The sequence below is a fragment of the Patiria miniata genome, unplaced genomic scaffold (assembly GCF_015706575.1).
Source record: "Patiria miniata isolate m_02_andy unplaced genomic scaffold, ASM1570657v1 HiC_scaffold_9, whole genome shotgun sequence".
In the NCBI taxonomy this organism is placed as follows: domain Eukaryota; kingdom Metazoa; phylum Echinodermata; class Asteroidea; order Valvatida; family Asterinidae; genus Patiria; species Patiria miniata.
The window spans coordinates 3,529,665-3,551,369 of NW_024037076.1; the positions used below are offsets into that span (position 1 = coordinate 3,529,665).

The following is a 21,705-nucleotide window of genomic DNA, read 5'->3' on the forward strand; positions in this document are numbered from 1 at the left end:
ATCAAGGATTTTCTATAGTTCCTCTTCCCTTTGTTATACTTGAAGCAACTCTCATTGGTTTTGTACCAGTTTTCCAACTGAGGAGTCCTCAATTTGGTTTCTGTCCTCGATTAGTTGATGATGTTGCACGTGTGTGTCCTCGATTTACAACATAAAAAAAATGCACATATGTACACACACACACGGACACACACAAGGAATATGCGATCATGTCTGCCACAAAAAAAGAGGAAATTCAAATTTTGTAAGACTTTGTGCAGTCTTTTTCTATTTTTTATGGCATGCATGGGAAGTTAAAAAAGAGGAAATCAGCAGATCCGAGGAAAAGTTGCATGCCTGTGTCTGCAAGCCAGGAGGATAAGAAAAGGTATAAGTTCCCCTGCCCCCTTGAATCTGGTGGGAAGCAAAGACCTAGAGTAGGTTGGGGGTGCCCCCCCCCCCCCCCCCAAACAGTCCACCTTAGACCACTGGGAGTCCCTCATGTCTTTGTTTTGTTCACTTGGGGCTGCCCTGGTCTTGCCTCATGTCGTACTTCTTGGCCTTCACTCGGTAGAATTTGGTCCCGATGGCCACCTTGAAGCGGTTGTTGGCCTGAAAAATTAACAATTGCCGTAGAGAATGATTATCTGTGGGCAATTAATCAGGCATGCAACTGGGAAGTCACACAAAAAAGAGGAAATTCACATTTTTACAAGACTTTGTACAGTGTTGTTCTATTTTCAATGGCACACTTGGGAAGTACAAAAAGAGGAAATCAGCTGATCCGAGGAAAAGTTGCATGCCTGATTAATAAAACCAAATGTGAACTGCGGTCCATTGGTATTGGTGTCCCACCCATGTGTGATGGTGCATGGGTTCGAGCCCCGACGGATCCATGGTGCTTGTGTTCTTAGGCTTCCACTTTTGCAAGATCAGAAGAAAACTGGTCAGAATGTAAATTCAGCCATGTGACATGTGTATGGGCATCAGCTATCCAGAATTTGTTTCTGCATTCAGTAGGGGGCGTTGAACAAAAGAGAACAATAGAGTTCCCAATTTCCCAAAGTTCTCCAATTTACGATCAAGTACAAAACATGTGGGAGGTCTTCCTCAAGAGTTACATTACAAACAAAAGAGGGACAATAGGGGGTCGCCGACTGCAGGAAATACACACTTCTGTGTATTTGTGACCACAAATTCGTAGCCTTGTGGAGACTCACACACAATACGGAACAAAACATTGTAAAGGTCTCCACAGGGCAATTTCTATAGATGAATAGGTCTCCACAAGGGTTTTCACGAAATAGATATATGGGTTTTACTCAAAAACTAGGAATTTCCAAGGTGGGTTGATCTGTCGCAAATGGAAGAGTTTTAGAAAAGGGATATTGATTCCAAATTTCAGCCAAGGAAACTAATTCTGGTTAAAATAAGAGCATTTTGAAAATTCACTTTCAAAAATGAACACTTTACTACACGAGAACAAAGAAATGTCTCCACAAGGATACAAATTTTGGAATGTGTGTAGAGATCAGTGGGGCAAGCCTATTGTCTGCATGGCACTCGTCTTGCTGACTTACTATGATTTGTGAGCCAGGCAGTGCTATTTTACAGGATAACCCCGTAATGTCAATGAATGGGCTAAATCGTGCCCATTGTGTAGACCAGATGCAAGATAAGACTTCCAGTGAATAGCCAATCTCTGAATCAAATGAATAGAAATGTTTGCACTCTGGAATCAGCTTTACGTATCTTGTCCTTTTTTTCTCCAATCTGTGCGAAACTCACCTTTTTTGCCTGGCAGTACTCCTTGTCTGTTACCCTTCCAATAATCCACTGTCTGTATAAATAGACAAAAAAGCAGTTTTTTTTTTTATTTATATTTTTGCCCTGTAATGTGCATTACAGTTGTAATGTCAACATAAACAACATATGTGATGTGATCAAGCTAAATGAGTCGTTTGTCGACCCGGTTCAAAAAAAAAAAATTATTACAGATTTGAAAGGAGCACAATCGCAGCATCACTGCTATGAAAACCGCATGCTGATACCATCTTTAGTTAAAAAAAAAATTATGGAAGTCGGAGCACTAGGAAATGTGATGAAGTGATGTGATGAAGTGGCCCTATTTTGGCCTGTATCTCCAAATGAAAATTCCCGACAAACGACTAACGTAGCTTGATCGCATCACATATTTTGTTTCTTTTTTCCCCAGAAGGAAATCAGCTGATCACCGTGTGGTATTGTCAAAAAATGTGTTACATCGGTTTGTAGTTTACAAACAATTTAACGCACTGTAATGGCTCCGTGCACTAGTACCCCTCAACGGTCAGAAAGGGCGAGTTGGGGGAGACCACTGGGAGAGACACTCAAATGCATTGCTGACGACGCCTGAAACTCATGGGAAGATGCTATTACTTCAGAAGAAAATACATAGTGCGGTCAAGTTCCGAATAAGACTATTGGTCCCTCCAACTGGAGCTCTCATGAGGAGTGACAAAGCGCCCTCTAATGGGGCAAATTTCATGTCGCTGTTTAACAGTTACCGGAAAAGTGAACTAAAGCAGAAAAATAAGTTAACCTTAAGCACTATTTCACGGTGTTTATGAACGGTTGCGCACATGGAGATGTTTATTGTTACATCATCGACTTAACCAGTTCGTGCCGGATGACATGTATACCCGCAAAGGTTTTGCGGTATTCCGAACAGATGACGGATGATGAATAAACACAAGGCTTGAAAATATGTAAGCGACCCGCTCGCAGCAAGCAAGGCCGGAAATACGAGTGTGCTGCCCAAGGGTGATGGCTTCAACCCGCCTGGCTTGAGGTTGAGTGAAAAGTAATCCTGCACCTTGTTCCGTTCTTGTCAAAATAATCCCGGCATGAACTGGTTAAGGAACTTTTTCCTCCAAGGCAAGCGTGCCTTTTGCTGTGCTTATACTGCTCCATGAAATAGACAGAGGCTGTGTCAACAGAAAAACAGTGTTGTAGTACCTGTACTTGGTACTCGTACTCGAGTGCTATTCGAATACTTGTTTTAGAGTATTCGTACTCGTACTTCAAATAAATATCAAAGTACTCGTACTCTGGCAGCAAAATAATCGTACTTAACATGTCGAAATTGTACTCGATCATCAAAGTACCCATACTCGAATAGCAATGCTCTCCAAAAAATATGCTTTAGCTTGACTAATACCAAGGCCTTATCTTATCGATACTTGCAGTTTGAAATGGTTGATTGGCTTACGGAGAAATCAAAGTTTCCTGATTTTCATCTAAGTACGTCCGGACAAACACATTTAACAGCTAGCCTACATTGGGTCTGTATATCGGTCTGACTGGGCCTGGGCCAAATAGGCACAATGAACCATTTGCCATATGGCTGTATTCCGAAATAGAAGTACTCATACTCGGAGGTACAAGTACTTGTTCTCGTACTTGGCAACCTAAGTACTCGGCAGTACTCGGTATTCGGGAAGAAAGTACCCCACTACAACACTGCAGAAAAACTTGGGCTTAGCTAGCACCAAGGCATTGGGCCTGTATAGCCAGTGTACCTTTTTGGGCCTGCTGAACCATGGTGTTTAAGATCCAACCCAGCGAGTGACTCCGAGTGGACGAAGTAGAGTGTCGGCTCGATGCTGAAGACGACGTAGTTGTCCCTTGGTTCCTCAAAGAATATTAACACTAGGTCTCCCACACTTATGCTGAAGAAAAAACAGCAAACGCCGATTACTTAAACCTACCTTTGTTTGATCAGTTGCAGTTGTTTATGCTTAGACCAAACAAACCAAAATCTCCCGTTTCTAGTATGGAGATTGGCCCAACAGTTTTCTTCCCTATTTTTTTTTCTTCAAAATGTCGGCTGATATTGCAGATGACGCTTCATTCCCTTATTTTCAAAAAAGTTTCCTTCAGGGTGGAGCTTGAGGTGACCTCAGTAAGGCCTAAGGCCTGAGAATTCTGCACCCACTTATGATCTTGACCGACATGGACTTTCTTCTGGAAATTTGGTTAGTCAAAACAAAGATCAGAGAAATACACAAAAAATACCAGCGACATCAACATCGTGCATGTGCTGTCAAGGCTGGTCATTAGTCTGCTCCCTTACATATTGCGCTAATTAAAAGCGTTTACAGGTTCCAGATACACAACCATTGCTCCCTCAGTCTGGCTTCCAGACACACAATTACAAAATTACAACACCATCTGCAAATGGTACCCGACTAAATTTAGTGCAAAATATATGGGAGCCCAAAGAGGCTGAATAAAGCTTATAGCCTATTCGATCGTAACCCTATCTAAAAACATGTTAAAACTGTGCAGAAGCAGGATTCCAGTCAAACCAGTGAGTTTGGCGCTTTTGAGACATCATCTGACATTGGAAACCTTTTTTTAGTAATTTTGCCAACGGCACGGCTACGGCGATGCAGGCACAGACCAGAAACCGGAGACTTTTTTTTTTTTGGCCTAACCTTCAAAATTGGTTGAAAGGTCTGAAAGATTCATTCGTTCTACACTAATCACGTCTCTCGTTCGGATTCAAGAAGTCTGATTTTAGACTAAAAGTCTGAAAAATCTCATGCCTGACTTACTCTATAATAGATATTTTTTCTGCCCTTGACGCAGAACCTGGCGATACTCTTAACTGCATCTGAAAAAAAAAAGGCATGGAATAATTTTATCATTCGATTCACGATCATTTCGTTTTTGTGATTTCAGGTTTGGGGCATTGGTTGGACCAGAGTAACTATTTGCATACACCATACAGATAAGGTTGAAGTACAGGTTTTTGCTTGTACCTGAACTGGGCACAAATGAGCTAAGGTAAGGTAAAGATCATTTTATTGGCAACCTTTAAAGGGTTCGTTTCTTTAAAATTTACAACGTCTAAAAGTGACAAAATACATCATATTAACTTTTAAACAAATAATTAACTTGTACAATTAAAAATGAAACTAAGATTGGTGTAATTAAAACATTTAAATATGGCTGGTTATATTACAAGATAAAATTGATTTTGAACGGTCAAAACTATTCTTCTTCTTCATTCATTCATTTTCATGATGACTTGATGAGTTGGGCCCAACTGTCCCTGTCGAGCATAGTGTTGGAAAGAGATGGACCACTCAGACCAGTTTCTAGCTCGATGGATGTTTTCAGGGTAATGTTGGGCCGACCTTTTATTGAAACTATTAAAATATGCCATTATACTAGTATACAGTCAAAGTCGTTTTAATAATTTTTAATAATTTTAATTTACCTAATTTAGAACAACAACAACATGACAAGCAGCAACCGTACAAAATTCAAAAAGGACAAACAAACAAACAATTACAATTAAAAACAGCAACTGACAAACAACCAAAACAGGAAAGACAATCAAACAAACTAACCAAACAAACATGTAGACACCCCAACAAACAAACAGACAGACTGACAGGAAGCCAACAAAGAAACACACCTCCATGAACTGACACGACATCAGTCACACACTAAGCAAGTCACACACTACGCAAGCTGAGAATTACCACAGATGTGAACATGTTACTAGAAACAGGCAAAAGAACATTTTACCATTGTAAATTGCACTGGAAGTAGTGTCCATTAAACCCTAACCACCCTGAATCCTTCAAAATCCTCTTTGCCAAAGTGGACGAATTTGGAGGTTACATGGCAAAAGTTCTTTACTAATTTCGTAGGATGCACTTTGTCAAGGTCTTGGGCCGGACCTTGTGTTGTTTTTGCTCAGCCATGCATAAATATAGGCCTGGATTATGCTTGAAATCCTTCGTACTGCTCCAGGATATCACTGGCCAAGCCTCAACATACTGACAGTCACTGCCGCAGGATTTTGTAGGATTCAGGTAGTGGTCACCCCTCCACAGATCATATTCAAGAAATAATGGAGGAATTTGCAGGATTGAGGCTACATGCTACATGGATTTTTCCATTAGGCCAATTGGAGGATTTTGCAGGATTGAGGCTACATCCTATCAAAAAGGCCTAGGGAGTTAGGTTTAAAGGGAAAATACAACATTTGCAAACATCAAAAAATAAAACTACCAAATCATTTTGAAATACCTTGCTGGACTGTTAGTGAATGATAGTGTAAAGCATCCTGTAAAATCATGGCACCTGGTATACTGTCATTTTCAAGAAAAGTGGTATATTTGTATCAATTTCCAACGCTGGTCAGCCGACCAGTGTTGGAAAAAACTGGCTTTTTTCAAATACTGGCCCCAATTGCCAATCGCGCTTGTTTGCAATCGATTACACACCTATGAACAGGTACAAGCCAGCTAGACTGGTTCCCTTCTTCTTAAATGGAGTCAGGGAACCAGACTACAGGCAAATGATTGTTTTTCTTGGTTTTTATAGCATTTTCGAACCCAAAACCTCAAAAAAGTCAGTGTAACTATATTTGCTATATATTTAGAACCCCCATTTCCATCCATTTCTGAAAATTACAGCAAAAGCAAATGATGTATATTCCCTTTAATACGTTCTGCCACAGTTGTAAAAGTGCATGACAGGAAGACTCTATTACGGCAAAATGGCAAAAAAACAATATTTAAAAAAAAAAGAGAACAAAAATTGCATCTCACCACTTGATGTTTGAGGGCGTTGCATTCTTGTTCCTTCGCTTTCAACAACGCTTGGAGCCTGCCCTCTGTAGCCGAAGCGGTCTTCATGGTATCCCTTAAACACAAAACGAAAACAATTCAATTGATCTTAATTTTTTTTGTACCTTCCTTCAGACGTCATGGCCTTTTTATACATGGTTAGTGAACCCGGTAAACAGCAGAAAAGAGAAAATTGGCAAAACGGTTCATGGCGAGTGCACTGGCCAGCTCCAGCTGTGGAGTCACCCAAAAGAGCAATCCCCCTTTTGGCCATTGTGTAAGGCAAATACATCATAGCTGGACCTGGTGGATTAGCGTGGACTTATCTGCAGCTTGGCCAATGAAGTCCAGTGATCTAGGTGCTACTTTGTTAGACAAAACCTCACCAGTAATTTATTCATTTGTTAACCCTAACAGAGCTCAATCCATCAAACCCCAACGGCATGTTTTGCTGGAATCTGTCAGGATGGGTACAGTACCCCTAAACTGACAGTCTTTTACATTGGGTTGGCACACCTCCAGAATCAAAGTTGGAAATACGTGTGTCCAGTTTCCCATATGGTGTTTAAATTTGCCAGGATGGGTATGGTTCTTAAGGAATCATGCTAGGGAGTTAGGGTTAATACAGTCGACTCTCGTTAGTACAAACTCTGTTAAAACAAATTTCTGTTTATAACAAACATAAAGCCTTAGTCCCGACTGTGCATTTATGTGCACAATGAATGGGACTGATGTTCCTCTTTAATACAAAATTCTGATATAATAAACAATTTGGCTAGGTCTGAACGAATGTGTATTAACGAGACTCGACTGTACATACATTTATTTCTATATTGCTGACAAGTGATTCCTTTGTTTGCCACTTGTGGGGTGTGTAGGACCCAAGCCATCTGGTGGTCTTGCCAAAAGGCCAAAACGGTTCAATTCGAAGCCCTCGAACAGTCTAAAGAGCTTTAATATTTGAATGCCGTGAACGGTTCACTAACCATTTCTACATGGCCACGGTGCCTCACAGAGAGGAGAATAGGGCTCCGTCAAGACCCGGCCTTCATCCAGAACGGGAAGTCCTATGAACCCTAACCCTGCCAGACGCAACACAGTGCATCAGGTGTAAAAAGTATGTGTGACCTTGCTGCACAAAGCCATCAACCCCGGAGCATAGACGGCAAATTCCGAGACAATGAGACCTAGTCCCATTGAACAATGCCACAATTGTATCCTGCTGCAGTTGGTGACCACAGACTCTGAGGCAGTTTGGCCTTGAGACTTTTGACCTGATGGCTCTTGCTACACTGGGCAGGCTTGTCACTTTAGTGAAGAGTGTTGCATGTTGCTGCGTTTAGCAGGCTTTCTAGCGAAAACAACCCTGGGGGTTTGGGATAGAATGGGAAAACTATCATGCTTGATATCAACTGTTTTAGAGCGGAGCCCATATACTCACCGTTCACTGGAAACCAATAACTGAGCAGGGCTGGCGTTCTTGCTTTCTGCTACCTGAAGCTTCTGCTGAAGGTCAGCCAGTTCAGTGTCTCTGCTCAGGAGAGACTCTCGTAGGCTCTTCTGGGACTCTCGCGCCTCGTGCAGAGCTTTTGTCATTTCGGCGTCCAGGTCACCTTTGTCAGCAAGTAATTTCTCAATAGAATCTGTGAGAAAACAAATATTATATAATACTTTACAAGATAATATTATATTCATACTTTTTAGTTTTACACAATACTATCTTACATAATACTATATACATGGCCATGTAGTATTATATAATACTTTAGTTAGTATTTCACTACTACTAGTTTTACGCAATACTATCTTTTTTCACGCAATACATGTACAATCTTGGTCCATATTTAGTGGAAATCATCTTTAAACTACAAGCCTGCGGAGACACTTCAAACTATGACCTATGACTGTACCTTGATTGCGAGTTTGTTGATCCCTTAGCTCTGCCACAGACTTCCTGAGCTCTTCGATAGTCCTGTCCTTTGAGGCGGCCACCCTGGAAACAGCCTCGTTGAAGGCCTGCTGCCGCCCTGCCAACACGACCACCTGCTCCCGCTCCAGATTAGAAGTCCTAAGATCCGAGTCGCTCAGCTGTGGCGGCGGATGCCTCCTGACCTCCTCAGCGGCCAAGGCTGGGCTCTGCTTTTCTGTGATAAACGACTCCTCCATCTTCCCCATTCTGAGTTGACTGGAGTCGATCAGCTCTTGTTGCTGAATCCTTGCAGATATCAACTCCTGCCTGATGTCCTCTCGTGCCTGCTCATGGGCTCCCCTGATCTGGGATATTTTTCCTGCGAGGTCTTCCAACAGAGAGTTGAGTTTGAGTCTGTGTTGTTCCTCAGCGCTTGCTCTTAGCTCATTCAGTTCCTCCTCTCGGGCCTTGTTGAGAGTCTCTGTCAGGTCTTGGCAGGCGGCATCTACTCTCAGTTCCGTTGTCTTCTTAAACTCGGCCAACTCTTCCAGCTGAGTGTCTTGGAGGTGGCGCAGCTTGGACTCCAGCTCTCTGTCGTGCTTCCCTGTCAGTTCAGATCTCAGAGCCTCCAGACATTTCTCCTTCTCGGCAGAGAGGTGCTCTCGCAGGAGGTCAATCTCTTCTTCTGTGGTCTCTTTCATCATCTGAACAGCATCTTCCTTCTCCTTGATGCTGGCCAGAAGATCTTGGATCTCCTGTTGCTTCTCGCTCTCAATCAAAGCCGCCTTGTCGCGGGATTCCACCTCCATCTGGCATCTCAGTGATTTCAAATCTTGGCTGCTCTTTTCTCTCAGGTTTGCAAGCTCTATTTCTTTGTCCTTTAATTGGTCTTGAATTTGCAGACGGTCTCGTTTCAAAGATTCGATCTGCTCCTTGAATTGACTAATTTCTGTTTTCAAATGGTTGCTCTCCTTATCCCACTGAGCTTTTAACTGTTCACTTGCCGTGTGAACAGCTCTTGATTTTTCTTCGCTCTCATAGACACAAACTTGATCGCACATTACTTCAATCTTTGAAAAGCATGTTGCCATTGATTGCCCAAAGGCAATTTTGTCAACCGCAATGGAGTTTCTCATTTCAGAACAATCCACTTTAAGTTTGGCAAGGGTAGTTTCCAATTTTTCAGCCACAGACGCAATTCCTTTACGCGAGACATGCAGCTTGTCTTCAACTAGAATATTGTTGTCTTTGACTGATGCCAATTCCGTCTCCCTCTCCTCCAAGAGATGCTGAATGTCTTCCATTTTCAGCTGAGACTCTTCTAAAAGTGCCTCCTTTTCCTGCAGCATTTCCTTAAGTAACTGCACCTCTTTGGCAAGCATCGCTGACGAACTCTCGGTGACTGGAAGCCTCAACGGCGATTCTGCATCATCGAGTGGGCTTGTCACTGCCGAGTAAAAGTTCCCTTCTGGGGCTGTCAGAAGAGACGCAAAAGGCGTCTCCCCGCGGGTGGACATGTCTAGGGGACTGAGAGCCAAATCGGGGGTGGTAGCCGCCGAGACAAAACTCTCCACGTGCTGGAAGGACAAGGATTGCAGAGAATCTGGACTGAGTGGGGTGGCCCTCTTGCTGACCTTGTTAGAATCTATCGATAAGAATTTCATCCCCTCCGGGAGAGAGTCGGGTCTCTGAGGAGTTGCTCCTTGCTGAGCGAGCTCAGAGACCAACGCATCCTCCCGATCTGGATGATCTGGAAGCTCTGTCTTCAAGACGGTGATTTCAGAATCGTGGGATTTCAGGGCGCATATTTCCTGACTGCTCATACTCGTCTGAGTTTGTTCATCAGAGAGAGTTGCCTTAAGTCTCTTGGGCAGAAACGCACCATCCTCAACTTCCAAAACCTCCATCTGAAATCTAGGTTTATCAACAACCACAAGACATTAGCATTTTTTTTTTCAGACAGTGATCAGTCCGTAGAAGGATGTAGTCACATACTTGCAGATAATACATTATAATTTTAAAACAAAAAGTAAAAAGTGCTTTCTTTAGCAAAACAGACTACCATAAATAGAGATGATAAATAAATGATGAATAATTTGAAAGCTAAACAAAATCAAGATGTGTTATTTGATAGTCCTTTTGTATAATAGTACTCAGCTTGGGTCAGAATGATCACATATTTCAGTTAAAATTGCATCCAAGTAACCAAAAATACATCTACAATTGGGCCCTACAATGCTGAAAGCTAACATACTGAGGTATGGAAACATAACGAAATTATAGGCCGCATCCCAATCACTTGTCTAGAGCTATAGACCTTTATCATGCTGCCACCATTTCAGTCATGTTCCCTGTATCCAATAACAGTACTGAATGATAATGGTTTTTGTGTAGAAAGGAACCAGACTATTTTTCCTTCCAGCCTCGCTTTGGTTACGTTGATTTGATTGGGGAAAAAAATCAAGATGGCCGCAACATGATAATAGTCTATAGTCTAGGTCTGTCGTGGATGCTTGGGCATAGGCACATATACATGGGAACAGCTGTAGCACTGGACATCCGTTTTGGACACGGCTAGACTCTGAGCCTGCTTCAGGTGGCCCACGCTAGATAAACAGACAAATACCACGTTTGCTGAGTTCTAAAGAAAGAAAACAAAAGATGCTGCCAACTCACGAAAGAATGTGGGATAATTCTGGAAGTTTTTCCCTGAGGGCTACCACGTCTTCGTTTGTGATATCTGGTAGCCTGGTATCAAATTCTCCTGGAGGTGTTGTCTGTATCGATTATAAAGAAAAGAAGGGAATGTATGGAAGGCTTAAGGGAATGTACATCATTGGCTTTTGCTGCAATTATCAGAAATGAACTATTTGAGGGGTTAGTATAATAGATCAAATACTGTTTAACTGACATGTTTGAAGTTTTGTGTTCGAAAATGCTTGAAAACTAAGAAAACCGAAAACGTTGAAGTAATCTGGTTCCCTGACTCCACTTAAGATAAAATGGATAAATTTATAGATGTCGGAAAATTGTACGGTAAGGGAACCAGTCTAGCTGGCCTGCACCCGTTCATGAACATGTAACCAATAGCAAACAAAATTTTGACTGAAAGAACTGTAAATTTGGAGCAGTAGTTGAAAAATAGGTTTTTCCAATGATCTGACCACCGTTGGAAATGTATACAAAAATACAATTTTCTTGAAAATGACTTGACACCAGGTGCCGTAATTTTACAGGTGCTTTTAAACTGTCATTTACCAACATGCTAGCAAGGTATTTCGTAAAAACTTGGTAGTTTTGTATTTCGATGTTTGCAATTGTTGTCCCTTTAAAGATGTTGGCCTACATGCAGGAAATAAGCCATGTCCAAATAAGCACACATCAACAGTAAAGTATACAGGGTGAGTCAAACTCAAGAAAACAACGAAACCCAAATGTCGGGACCATTGCTTTAGTGAAGTTCTGCATGTAGCACTTTCAAAATGTAGGATATTAAAGCCCAATTCATAAGCTTTCTTTTAGTACAAGAATCATTCAGATCACTCATGTACTTTTGAAGGTGTGCGTTCTTTCAGCAGAACAAAAACAATTCATACACATTCTCGTTTTGCTGAAAGAACATTTACCTTTTTTGTGATCCGTGGACACAACTTTAAAACTTAAAAAGTATATGAGTGATTTGAATGATTCTTGTACTAAAAGAAAGCTTATGAATTGGGCTTTCATATCCTAGATTTTGAAAGTGCTACATGCAGAACTTCACTAAAACAATGGTCCCACCATTTGGGTTTCGTTTTTTTTACTCACCCTGTACAAATACAGCATGGTTCAAGGGGAAGAAGTGGGAATTACTGGGTAGCTTGACTACCTCCCAAAGCTTTTCTTGGTGCATCAGGTGTCCAGTTTAAAAATATGCAATGTCAGTTTGGGTAATATTTTACGTTTGTGTAAACAAAACAGCAAAACAGGAATATTTGGATATAACATTGACACAGTGTTAATGTTGCGTCCGAATTATCACATTTTTGCACATATTTTTGTAATGATTTCAAACTTTCTCAAGTATTGAAACACTCCAACACAAATATTATGTTGAGCAATTGTTTAGAATCCATTGATAATTTTAATAATAATCACTACGGGAAATTGGTCATTTGGGAGACATTCCCATAGATTTGTGCACATAATTTTTCAAACTTCAATGTGCCCTAACCCAATATTCCCTTGTCCTTTTTCCACGAATTTCGGTATGTTTACTAATTAGACCATGAGCAACAAATATAATCTAATTGCGACAGTAAACTTTTGCCTCTAAAGGGGGGCTGTGACATTAGGGAGACATGAAAATGTCTCTCTAATGACAGATGTCTCCCATCGTGCGAAGAAATTGCAAAATTGCAAAATGTGTCTCCTTAAGGCCCCCCCCCCCCCCCCAAAAAGTCTCCGGTTTCTGGTATGGAGCTTGCCCAAAAAGTGGTGCGGCGACGCGGCCTTTTTTTTTTTTTACCTGATTTTTTTTGCCTCAAATGTCGGCTGATGACTGCAAATGGTGCCCGACTAAACTTAGTTCAAATATATGGGAGTCCAGAGAGGCCACATAAAGCTTATTCTCGATCATAACCCCATCCAAAAACACATTAAAATTGTGCAGCAGCAGGATTCCAGTCAGCCCAGTGAGTTTGGCGGTTTTGAGACATCATCTTTCATCGAAAAAAAAACTTTTTCATTTTGCCGACGCGCATGGCTACGGCGACGCACGCGCATACCAGAAACCGGATACTTTTTTTTTTTGGCCTAATGGTACCTTAACACGTATAATTTAACCTGTTATTTGGATGTAACATGCACTGTTTCGCACCCGGTGGAATGACGCATATATATATACATGTAACACTTACAGCAAATAACGGCGGAACTTCACCGGCCAATCCAGGGAAGAGAACATTCAGGAAGTGTCGCTCCATGCTGGTCGCAAACTCCCTCCTCTTATCCATTTCTGATTGGTGGCTCAAGAGTGAGGATTCACAGACCTTTCCTGCCCACTACATACAGGCAACACATCAAATGAGACCTAAATGTGATATCCCTATACATACATGCACATACAGTGGAACGCCACTATAGCGATCACCGCCATACCGAACATTCGGCTATACCAAACATCATCCTTGGCTCCCGGTTTTAATGTACAAAATGTACCAAACATCGTTGTTGAAAAAGTCAACAGATTAACAAACAAGTCAGGTGTGTTTACAAACACAAATGCCCCGCAACCGTGACTGTTTCCATGACATAACACCACTCTAACATCAACTTACATGTACCTTGGTCAAATGGAACGTTCATTGACAGCATTAGTGTCTTCTGTAGGTTTTATATGAATTAATCCCTAATCCCTATGATCTCAGAATAAATACAAGATTTCTATTGTTTTAGCCACTGTGACCTTGACCCTTGACCTTTTGACCCCCAATGCGATAGGCTTCTTAGGAGTGCCAAGGACAATCCACAAACCAAATTTGAAATTCATATGTAAGGTATTTCTCAAGTTATCGCGCTGACAAAATTTCTATTGTTTCAGCCACTGTGACCTTGACCCTTGACCTTTTTGCCCCAAATGCAAAAGGCTTCTTAGAATTGCCAAGGACAATCCACAAACCGAATTTGAAGTTCATATGTAAAGTATTTCTCAAGTTATCGCGCTGACAAAATTTCTATTGTTTCAGCCACTGTGACCTTGACCCTTGACCTTTCGGCCCCAAATGCAAAAGGCTTCTTAGGATTACCAAGGACAATCCACAAACCAAATTTGAAGTTCATTTGTGAAGTATTTCTCAAGTTATCGCGCTGACAAAATTTCTATTGTTTCAGCCACTGTGACCTTGACCCTTGACCTTTTGGCCCCAAATGCAAAAGGCTTCTTAGAATTGCCAAGGACAATCCACAAACCAAATTTGAAGTTCATATGTAAAGTATTTCTCAAGTTATCGCGCTGACAAAATTTCTATTGTTTCAGCCACTGTGACCTTGACCCTTGACCTTTCGGCCCCAAATGCAAAAGGCTTCTTAGGATTACCAAGGACAATCCACAAACCAAATTTGAAGTTCATATGTAAAGTATTTCTCAAGTTATCGCGCTGACAAGATTTGTCCGGACACACACACCCACACACCCATACTTGTTTCACATGACTAGTGTGGACTTTCCATTGCTTTCGTGTAGTTAAGAAAAACCAGTGAAAAAACTCATTTTTCTCAAACTGTGAAAACTCTTTCAACCCAATTTTTTTTCTATGATTCCCTTTAGTGTTTCTCTTCATTCTGCTATAGATAAACCTAACCCAAAAATGCCTCTAAACCTGTTTTCCAGAAATGGGGAAACACTGTGTGGACGTGGGGTAAGTCCACACAACGTCGGTGCTACCTACATTATGTGGACGTCTTTTGTTCGGAAGTCCACACTGCGTATGTAAGACAAACTCACCCACCCACACACACACCCACACACCCACCCACCCACCCACCCACCCACCCACGGAAGGACAAGGCGGAAACAGTATGCCCCTTCGGCTTCGCCGCGGGGCATAAAAAACCTACCAGTTCTACACGTATTAAACACTGTTGGGCCACTTTTAATTCCCGAACATGAAACCACCCATGGTTACATCGTGTTTGAATGTTGAAGAGTGATTGATGGCTATTATTTCCCCAAGGAATAAAAGGGAAAACCACCCATTGCTAAACGTTTGTGACAACTCCTCATTCGGCCGCGGGATGATAAATGCCAGTTCAGTGACTTCACTATTGGTCAAAAGAGGGTATCGGTGGTTCAAAATCGTTATACGGAACGATCGTTATTACGAACACTTTCTTAGGATCCCACAATGTTCGTTATGGCGGCGTTCCACTGTACATGCATGCACATATGAGGGACAGAAAATCCCTGCTTTAAATCCAGTAGTACACTGCAAGGACCAAAAAAATCCCTGCTTTTAACAGAAGGACTTCACATTTTTCAACACATATGCCAACTTTGAGATGAGCTACAAACCAAACAAAATATTTTACACCAAAGTGTTTTGGATAGTTTGTAAAACACATGGTGGGGTATAATAATAATAAAAATAATTTGGGAGGCTAATCATCCTTACTCGCAGAGGGATGCTGAATTGTGAAGGACGCGGCTACAACGTGGTCAGGCTACTAGCACATAAAGGCGCCTAGCACAGCCTAAGATCGAAAGTGTTTGATTTTTCCGGAGGGAGGAAAACGGGAGGGCCTGGAGAAAAACCCTCGTGGCACAGGAGAGAACCAACGCACAACTCTACTCATGCGTGATCCGCGGCCAGGCCAGGATCTGCGGCCAGGATTCGAACCGTGGTCACCTTGGTGAGAGGCGAGCGCTTATGCACAAGCCACCCATGCCACCCATGTAATTTTCATCCAAGTTCGTCTCTGATCCTTAAGGTCAAATTCAAGGTCAAAGTAAACGCCAAAATACTATCATACTTCAAATTACTCTGGCGTGAGAAATAATGGTAAATTTTGATTTCTTATGATGTAACCTTTCCAAAGAAACCAAGATTGACAAATTTGTCACACAGGTTTGAAAATTGATGGCCATGCCCATTTTGACCATTTTGGCCAAGTCGGTTTTTCTGTTAAAAGAGGATTCACGCCATGATATAGTTGCTCCAGCTATCCAGATAACTACTTACAGCAGTGAAATGATCAGCGTAACTCCTCCGTCGACAAACCTCAATGACAGCCGCGGCATAGAGCCTAGGGGCTGAGTACACCTGCCTTACGATCTCAAGCCGCTTTCTGAGACGCTTCAGGTTTTCGTGGTAGACTAGCATCTTACTGTGAACAGCACTGATCTGCTGCTCCACGTACATGATCCACCTGAAAGTGGCAAAAAAGGTTAATGCAATAAGATATTGTCAGTTTTGCAGTTGGATCATCACAAGTCCTCATTAGTCCTAACACCTCATCACAAGTCCTCACAAGTACACAGAAGTCCCCAAAAGTCCTCTTAAAAGTTTGGAAGTGCTTGCAGTTGCTTGCAAGTCTTCACAAGTCATTTCAAGTCCTAGTAGGTCCTTTCAAGTCCTCAGAAGTTCACACAAGTCCTTGCAAATATGCAAGTCCTCATAAGTCCCAACAGATTCCCACAGGTCCACACAAGTGCTCACATCCAAACTTGTCCTCAAAAGTCACCACAAGTCCTCATAAGTCATTACAAGTCCTCATTAGTCTACACCGGTCATTACAAATCACCACAAGTCCTCATTAGGTCGTTCCAAGTCCACACATGTCCTCAAAGTCATCAAAAGTCTTCAGATGTCCTCATTAGTCATCACAAGTCATAAGTCTGCACCAGTCATTACAAATCACCACAAGTCCTCACAAAGTTATTCAAAGTCCACACATGTCCTCAGAAGTCATCGCAAGTCTTCAGATGTCCTCATAAGTCATCTTAAGTCCTCATAAACGTACATCAGTCATTACAAATCATCACAAGTCCTCATAAACGTACATCAGTCATTACAAATCATCACAAGTCCTTCACATGTCCTCACAAGTCCTCATAACTCTTCGCAGGCCGTCACAGGTCCTAACAAGGATGCTCAACAAGTTTGTAGGGAGGAGAGTTGTAGGCAGTTGATAAAGACAAACTTACCTGAGTCTGACGTGAAGGTTGTGGCACAGTTCATCCTTAGCTACCTGGCACCGACGGCTGATCTCGGCCAATTGGCAATGCTTCTTGTACATCACCGTCAGCTGTTGCTGGTGGCTCTTGCACAGATCTGGCAGGACCGACGTGTCGTTAAGATTACTGGCTCGCGTCTGGTTCTGGACCATTCCCTGGGATTGTCAGTGAAGCAAATATATACAAGTGTTTTAGCCGAGGTACTATTAATTTCTTTCTTATTTTAACTTGGTAGCCCATTCAGTGGAATCCACTGATCTCCCATTGGTCCCAGAAGAAGTTACAGTTTTAGAGGTGGGAGGAAAAGCCCAGAAGAGTATTCTGAGGAAAACCCTAGGAATCAGGTAGGGACCGAAAGCCCAATCCACATATTGGCCCAGGCAGGATTCGAACCCGGGTCACAGCGGTATTCTGAGGAAAACCCTAGGAATCAGGTAGGGACCGAAAGCCCAATCCACATATTGGCCCAGGCAGGATACGAACCCGGGCCACAGCGGTCTTCTGAGGAAAACCCTAGGATCAGGTAGGGACTGAAAGCCCAATCCACATATTGGCCCAGGCAGGATACGAACCCGGGTCACAGCGGTCTTCTGAGGAAAACCCTAGGAATCAGGTAGGGACTGAAAGCCCAATCCACATATTGGCCCAGGCAGGATTCGAACCCGGGTCACAGCGGTCGAAGGCGAGGAAAGTACCACTACACCAGTACCTGTGTGTTGGATCACAAGTTCTCACAACACCACATTCCATGGCTTTGTCTAGGAATATGCGTGGGCGGGATTAGGTCAGCCAATGAAAACATCCATTTTGCAAGCCAGTTTTCACCGGTTGTTATGATTTCCTATTCAACACTCCAGACGCTTGAACCATCGAGTTTAAAGTAAATAGGTCTGGGAACTAGACAAGGCAATGTAATTAAGAAGCTCCCGGATGTCCACGTCTACCTATATCAACTTTTCATGACTCCTTTATTATAGAATAACAAAATTCCATGACTTTCCATGACAGCTTTGAATTCCAGGAGTTTCCATTACTGTGGAAACCCTGCCTTGGATAGGGCAGTGGTTTCAAGCAAATCTAGTCAGGGAAAACAGAAGCTGATCAAGACTAGAGCACTGGAAATGTCTTGAAATACCTGCGCCATCTCGGCCTGTTCTTGGAGAACCTTCTGCGCACTTGTCAGAAGCTGTTCCAGACCAAACAACCTCTCTCCCAGTCCTTTGACCTCCTTCATGCTTCCGTTGTTGACAGCCTCTACAAATTAGAGGTTGAAATTGAAAAAATTGGAAAAATGTCCGTCATTCTGGATGCAGTTTATGACTATAGGGCCATTTCTGAAACCTTGGCATTGTATAAGCTCTGGCTTTTTTGCCAGCTTATGATTTAGGTCTCTCACTCAATTCTGCTAAGTCTCTGTCACTTGGAAATATATCAAGCAAAACTTAAAAGAGTCTATAAAACCTTTCTTCACACAAAATTTTTCTGGGGCTTGAGTAAGCACCGTTGATATATTGAAATTACTCGATTATTTGATATTACCGGGTATTTTGATATCGATATCGCCAATAGCAATTTTTTAATCATATCGAAATATCGAAATTTTCGATATTTAGGAAATGATATTGTAAATATCAAAAATGCCTTCAGATTCTCGTCAAAATAAATCTCTGTTTGTGCTTTTACTGTGTGTTTAACGTTTACGGTATAATGCAATGAGGCTTGACGTAAAATTGTGCTTGTCACACAAAATATAAACATCGAGTGATGCCAAGCCGCTTCGCTTTGTGCTCTGCATTCCCTCAAATTTGCGGCCTCCCAATGTAAACAGGTAAAACCTCAAAAGAAACCGGCCATTCTCGACAGACTGTCAGTGCTGAGATTTATTTTTAAAAATTTGAGTAAAGCCGTGGAAAGACTTAAGATTGGTTTATTTTAATCAAAGTGTCATCTTTATAGTCTCTAACTTTACGTCGAACAATCGACATATTCAATATTCTAGTTAATGTCTTTCTGATATAGCGATTATTCTAATATAATAAAATTCTAATATCGACTGAACTGAGGTCATGACAAAGATAAGGTTTGGAACAAAATAAATAAAGTTTGAATAAATCTATATATATCAAAGGTCACTTTGTTTGTAGAATTTAGCAAAGAAGGCATGAGAAATGGAATTTGAGGGGGAATTACTATTTTTCCTCAGGGCAAGAGAGACTCACCGAGAGTTGTGATGATTTCAGTAGACATCCCATCAAGAACCTGCTGGGTAAACTGATCTAGACTCTTGGAACATTGCTGGGCCATTTGTTGCAGAGTGCTTCGCTGATCCTACATGTACATGGCAGAGAGAATCAAGTCACATCAAACAGACATTGTTTTAATTGTGGCCATGGTCATGTTCATGGTCAAGGTCGTGGAATTGGACATGAACATGGTCATGTTTATGGTCATGGACATGTTCATGGTCCTGGTCATGGAATTGGACATGTTCGTTGTCCTGGTCATGGAATTGGACATGGTCAGGTCATGGACATGATCATGGTCATGGTTCTGGCCGGTGCTGGTCGTATTTATGGTCAAGGACATGTTCATAGTCCTGGTCACGGAATTGGACATGTTCATCGTCCTGTTCATGGAATTGGACATGGTCAGGTCATGGACATGATCATGGTCATGGTTCTGGTGCTAGTCATGTTTATGGTCATGGACATGTTTATGGTCATGGAATTGGACATGAACATGGTCTGTTTATGGTCATGGACATGTTCATGGAATTGGACATGAACATGGTCATGTTTATGGTCGTGGACATGTTCATGGTCCTGGTCATGGAATTGGACATGTTCGTTGTCCTGGTCATGGAATTGAACATGGTCAGGTCATGGACATGATCATGGTCATGGTTCTGGCCGGTGCTGGTCGTATTTATGGTCAAGGACATGTTCATGGTCCTGGTCACGGAATTGGACATGTTCATCGTCCTGTTCATGGAATTGGACATGGTCAGGTCATGGACATAATCATGGATATGGTTCGGGTGCTAGTCATGTTTATGGTCATAGACATGTTTATGGTCATGGAATTGGACATGAACATGGTCATGTTTATGGTCATGGACATGTTCATGGTCCTGGTCATGAAACTGGACATGTTCATCGTCCTGGTCACGGAATTGGACATGATCAGGTCACAGGACATGATCATGGTCATGGTTTTGGTGCTTGTCATGTTTATGGTCACGGGCATGTTCATGGTTCTGGTCCCTGAATTGGACATTGATATGGTCCTGGTCATGGTCCTAGTCATGGACTTGGTCATGTTCCTGGTCATGGTCATATAGAAGTATGTCTCTACCTCCTCTGGCAGCTTCGTCAATGTCACAGTGACTGTCACTGTCATGGTCATCATCATGTTTCCCAACTGGCAACTGTCCCTTCTCAACTTGATGATGGAACCCTCATGAAATAAGATTCAAACTTCTTATATAAGATTTGAGGCTTTACATGGTGGGGTATTGGCATCGTTTCGGTTTGCGGTAACACCATGTGGTAATAACTACTGCTTAGAAAATATTAGTTCTGAAAAGAACTTGTCCTGCTTATTATCAACTTTGCTGAGTAGTTTTTTGCACTGATAAGAACAGTCCTGCTGTAAGTTCTAAACGAACTTGTCTTTGGTCTCAACGTTTCGACTAGCCTGCTCTAGTCATCGTCAGGAGACTGAAGATAGTTGGAGATGCTACTCCTTAAGTAGGATTTGTAAGGATTGGGAGTGCTTGCTGGGCATGCCCTGCTCGCTCGGATGTGTCAGTCAAGCTTCTTGTCATAGTAACTGTCAATGTCATTGTTCAGAGATGCCACAGGGTCTGCTTGAAAAAAACCTGAACTTTATTTTTTGTGAAAAATATAGAAGCAAAGTGACACTATGACACAAAGTCTCTGTTGTCATCTTTCTTTTGTAGTCAAGCCTGCTCCATTTATCTTTTGCTTCTATGCCCTTAATAAGCTGTTGCTTCCTTCAATCTCTTTGAATGTTTCCATATTCCCATTTTGTATTCTGCCTACCCGAATTTCCAACGTTTTTTTCGACACGAAACATGCATGATTCTACAACACTGTCGGTGTACATGACCTTTGCACTACGCAATGAGCATGACAAAAAGATGGTTGGTACCTGGCGTATTTTGTATTCACATATTTCACTGTAATCGGAAACCTCCGATAACTGAATTGATAGATTAGATTTCCAGGCTGAATGCTACGTGTGCATAGCACACGAAGCGCCGTTGTGTACTGTGCGCAAGTACGTTGGCCGCGTATCGCATGCAGGCTCGGCAACAACAAAGACTTGTGTTTAAGACTACTTCAACGAACAACGTTGTGCCCTGTGTGCGCAATCCTTCCAACATGTGGGCCTACATGACTGTACTAAACTCGAGAGCGTTAACAAGGTAAAAATCAATGCATTTCCACAGT

General features: G+C 42.1%; 1 protein-coding gene across 1 annotated transcript in view; it reads right to left on the minus strand.

The window, feature by feature from the left end:
- Window positions 1-247: 247 nt before the first annotated feature.
- The window catches only part of LOC119720545 (RB1-inducible coiled-coil protein 1-like), a 28,712-nt gene continuing 7,254 nt past the window's right edge, over window positions 248-21,705 (minus strand). The window contains exons 7-19 of the mRNA XM_038190250.1: window positions 19,450-19,558; window positions 18,366-18,484; window positions 17,201-17,385; window positions 16,236-16,422; window positions 13,416-13,559; window positions 11,194-11,294; window positions 8,519-10,431; window positions 8,050-8,251; window positions 6,591-6,684; window positions 4,578-4,636; window positions 3,540-3,689; window positions 1,768-1,819; window positions 248-591 (exon numbers count right to left, since the gene is read on the minus strand). Of these exons, the coding sequence (XP_038046178.1) occupies window positions 496-591; window positions 1,768-1,819; window positions 3,540-3,689; window positions 4,578-4,636; window positions 6,591-6,684; window positions 8,050-8,251; window positions 8,519-10,431; window positions 11,194-11,294; window positions 13,416-13,559; window positions 16,236-16,422; window positions 17,201-17,385; window positions 18,366-18,484; window positions 19,450-19,558 (3,411 nt within the window). The 3' untranslated portion in view covers window positions 248-495. The remainder of the gene's footprint in view (window positions 592-1,767; window positions 1,820-3,539; window positions 3,690-4,577; window positions 4,637-6,590; window positions 6,685-8,049; window positions 8,252-8,518; window positions 10,432-11,193; window positions 11,295-13,415; window positions 13,560-16,235; window positions 16,423-17,200; window positions 17,386-18,365; window positions 18,485-19,449; window positions 19,559-21,705) is intronic.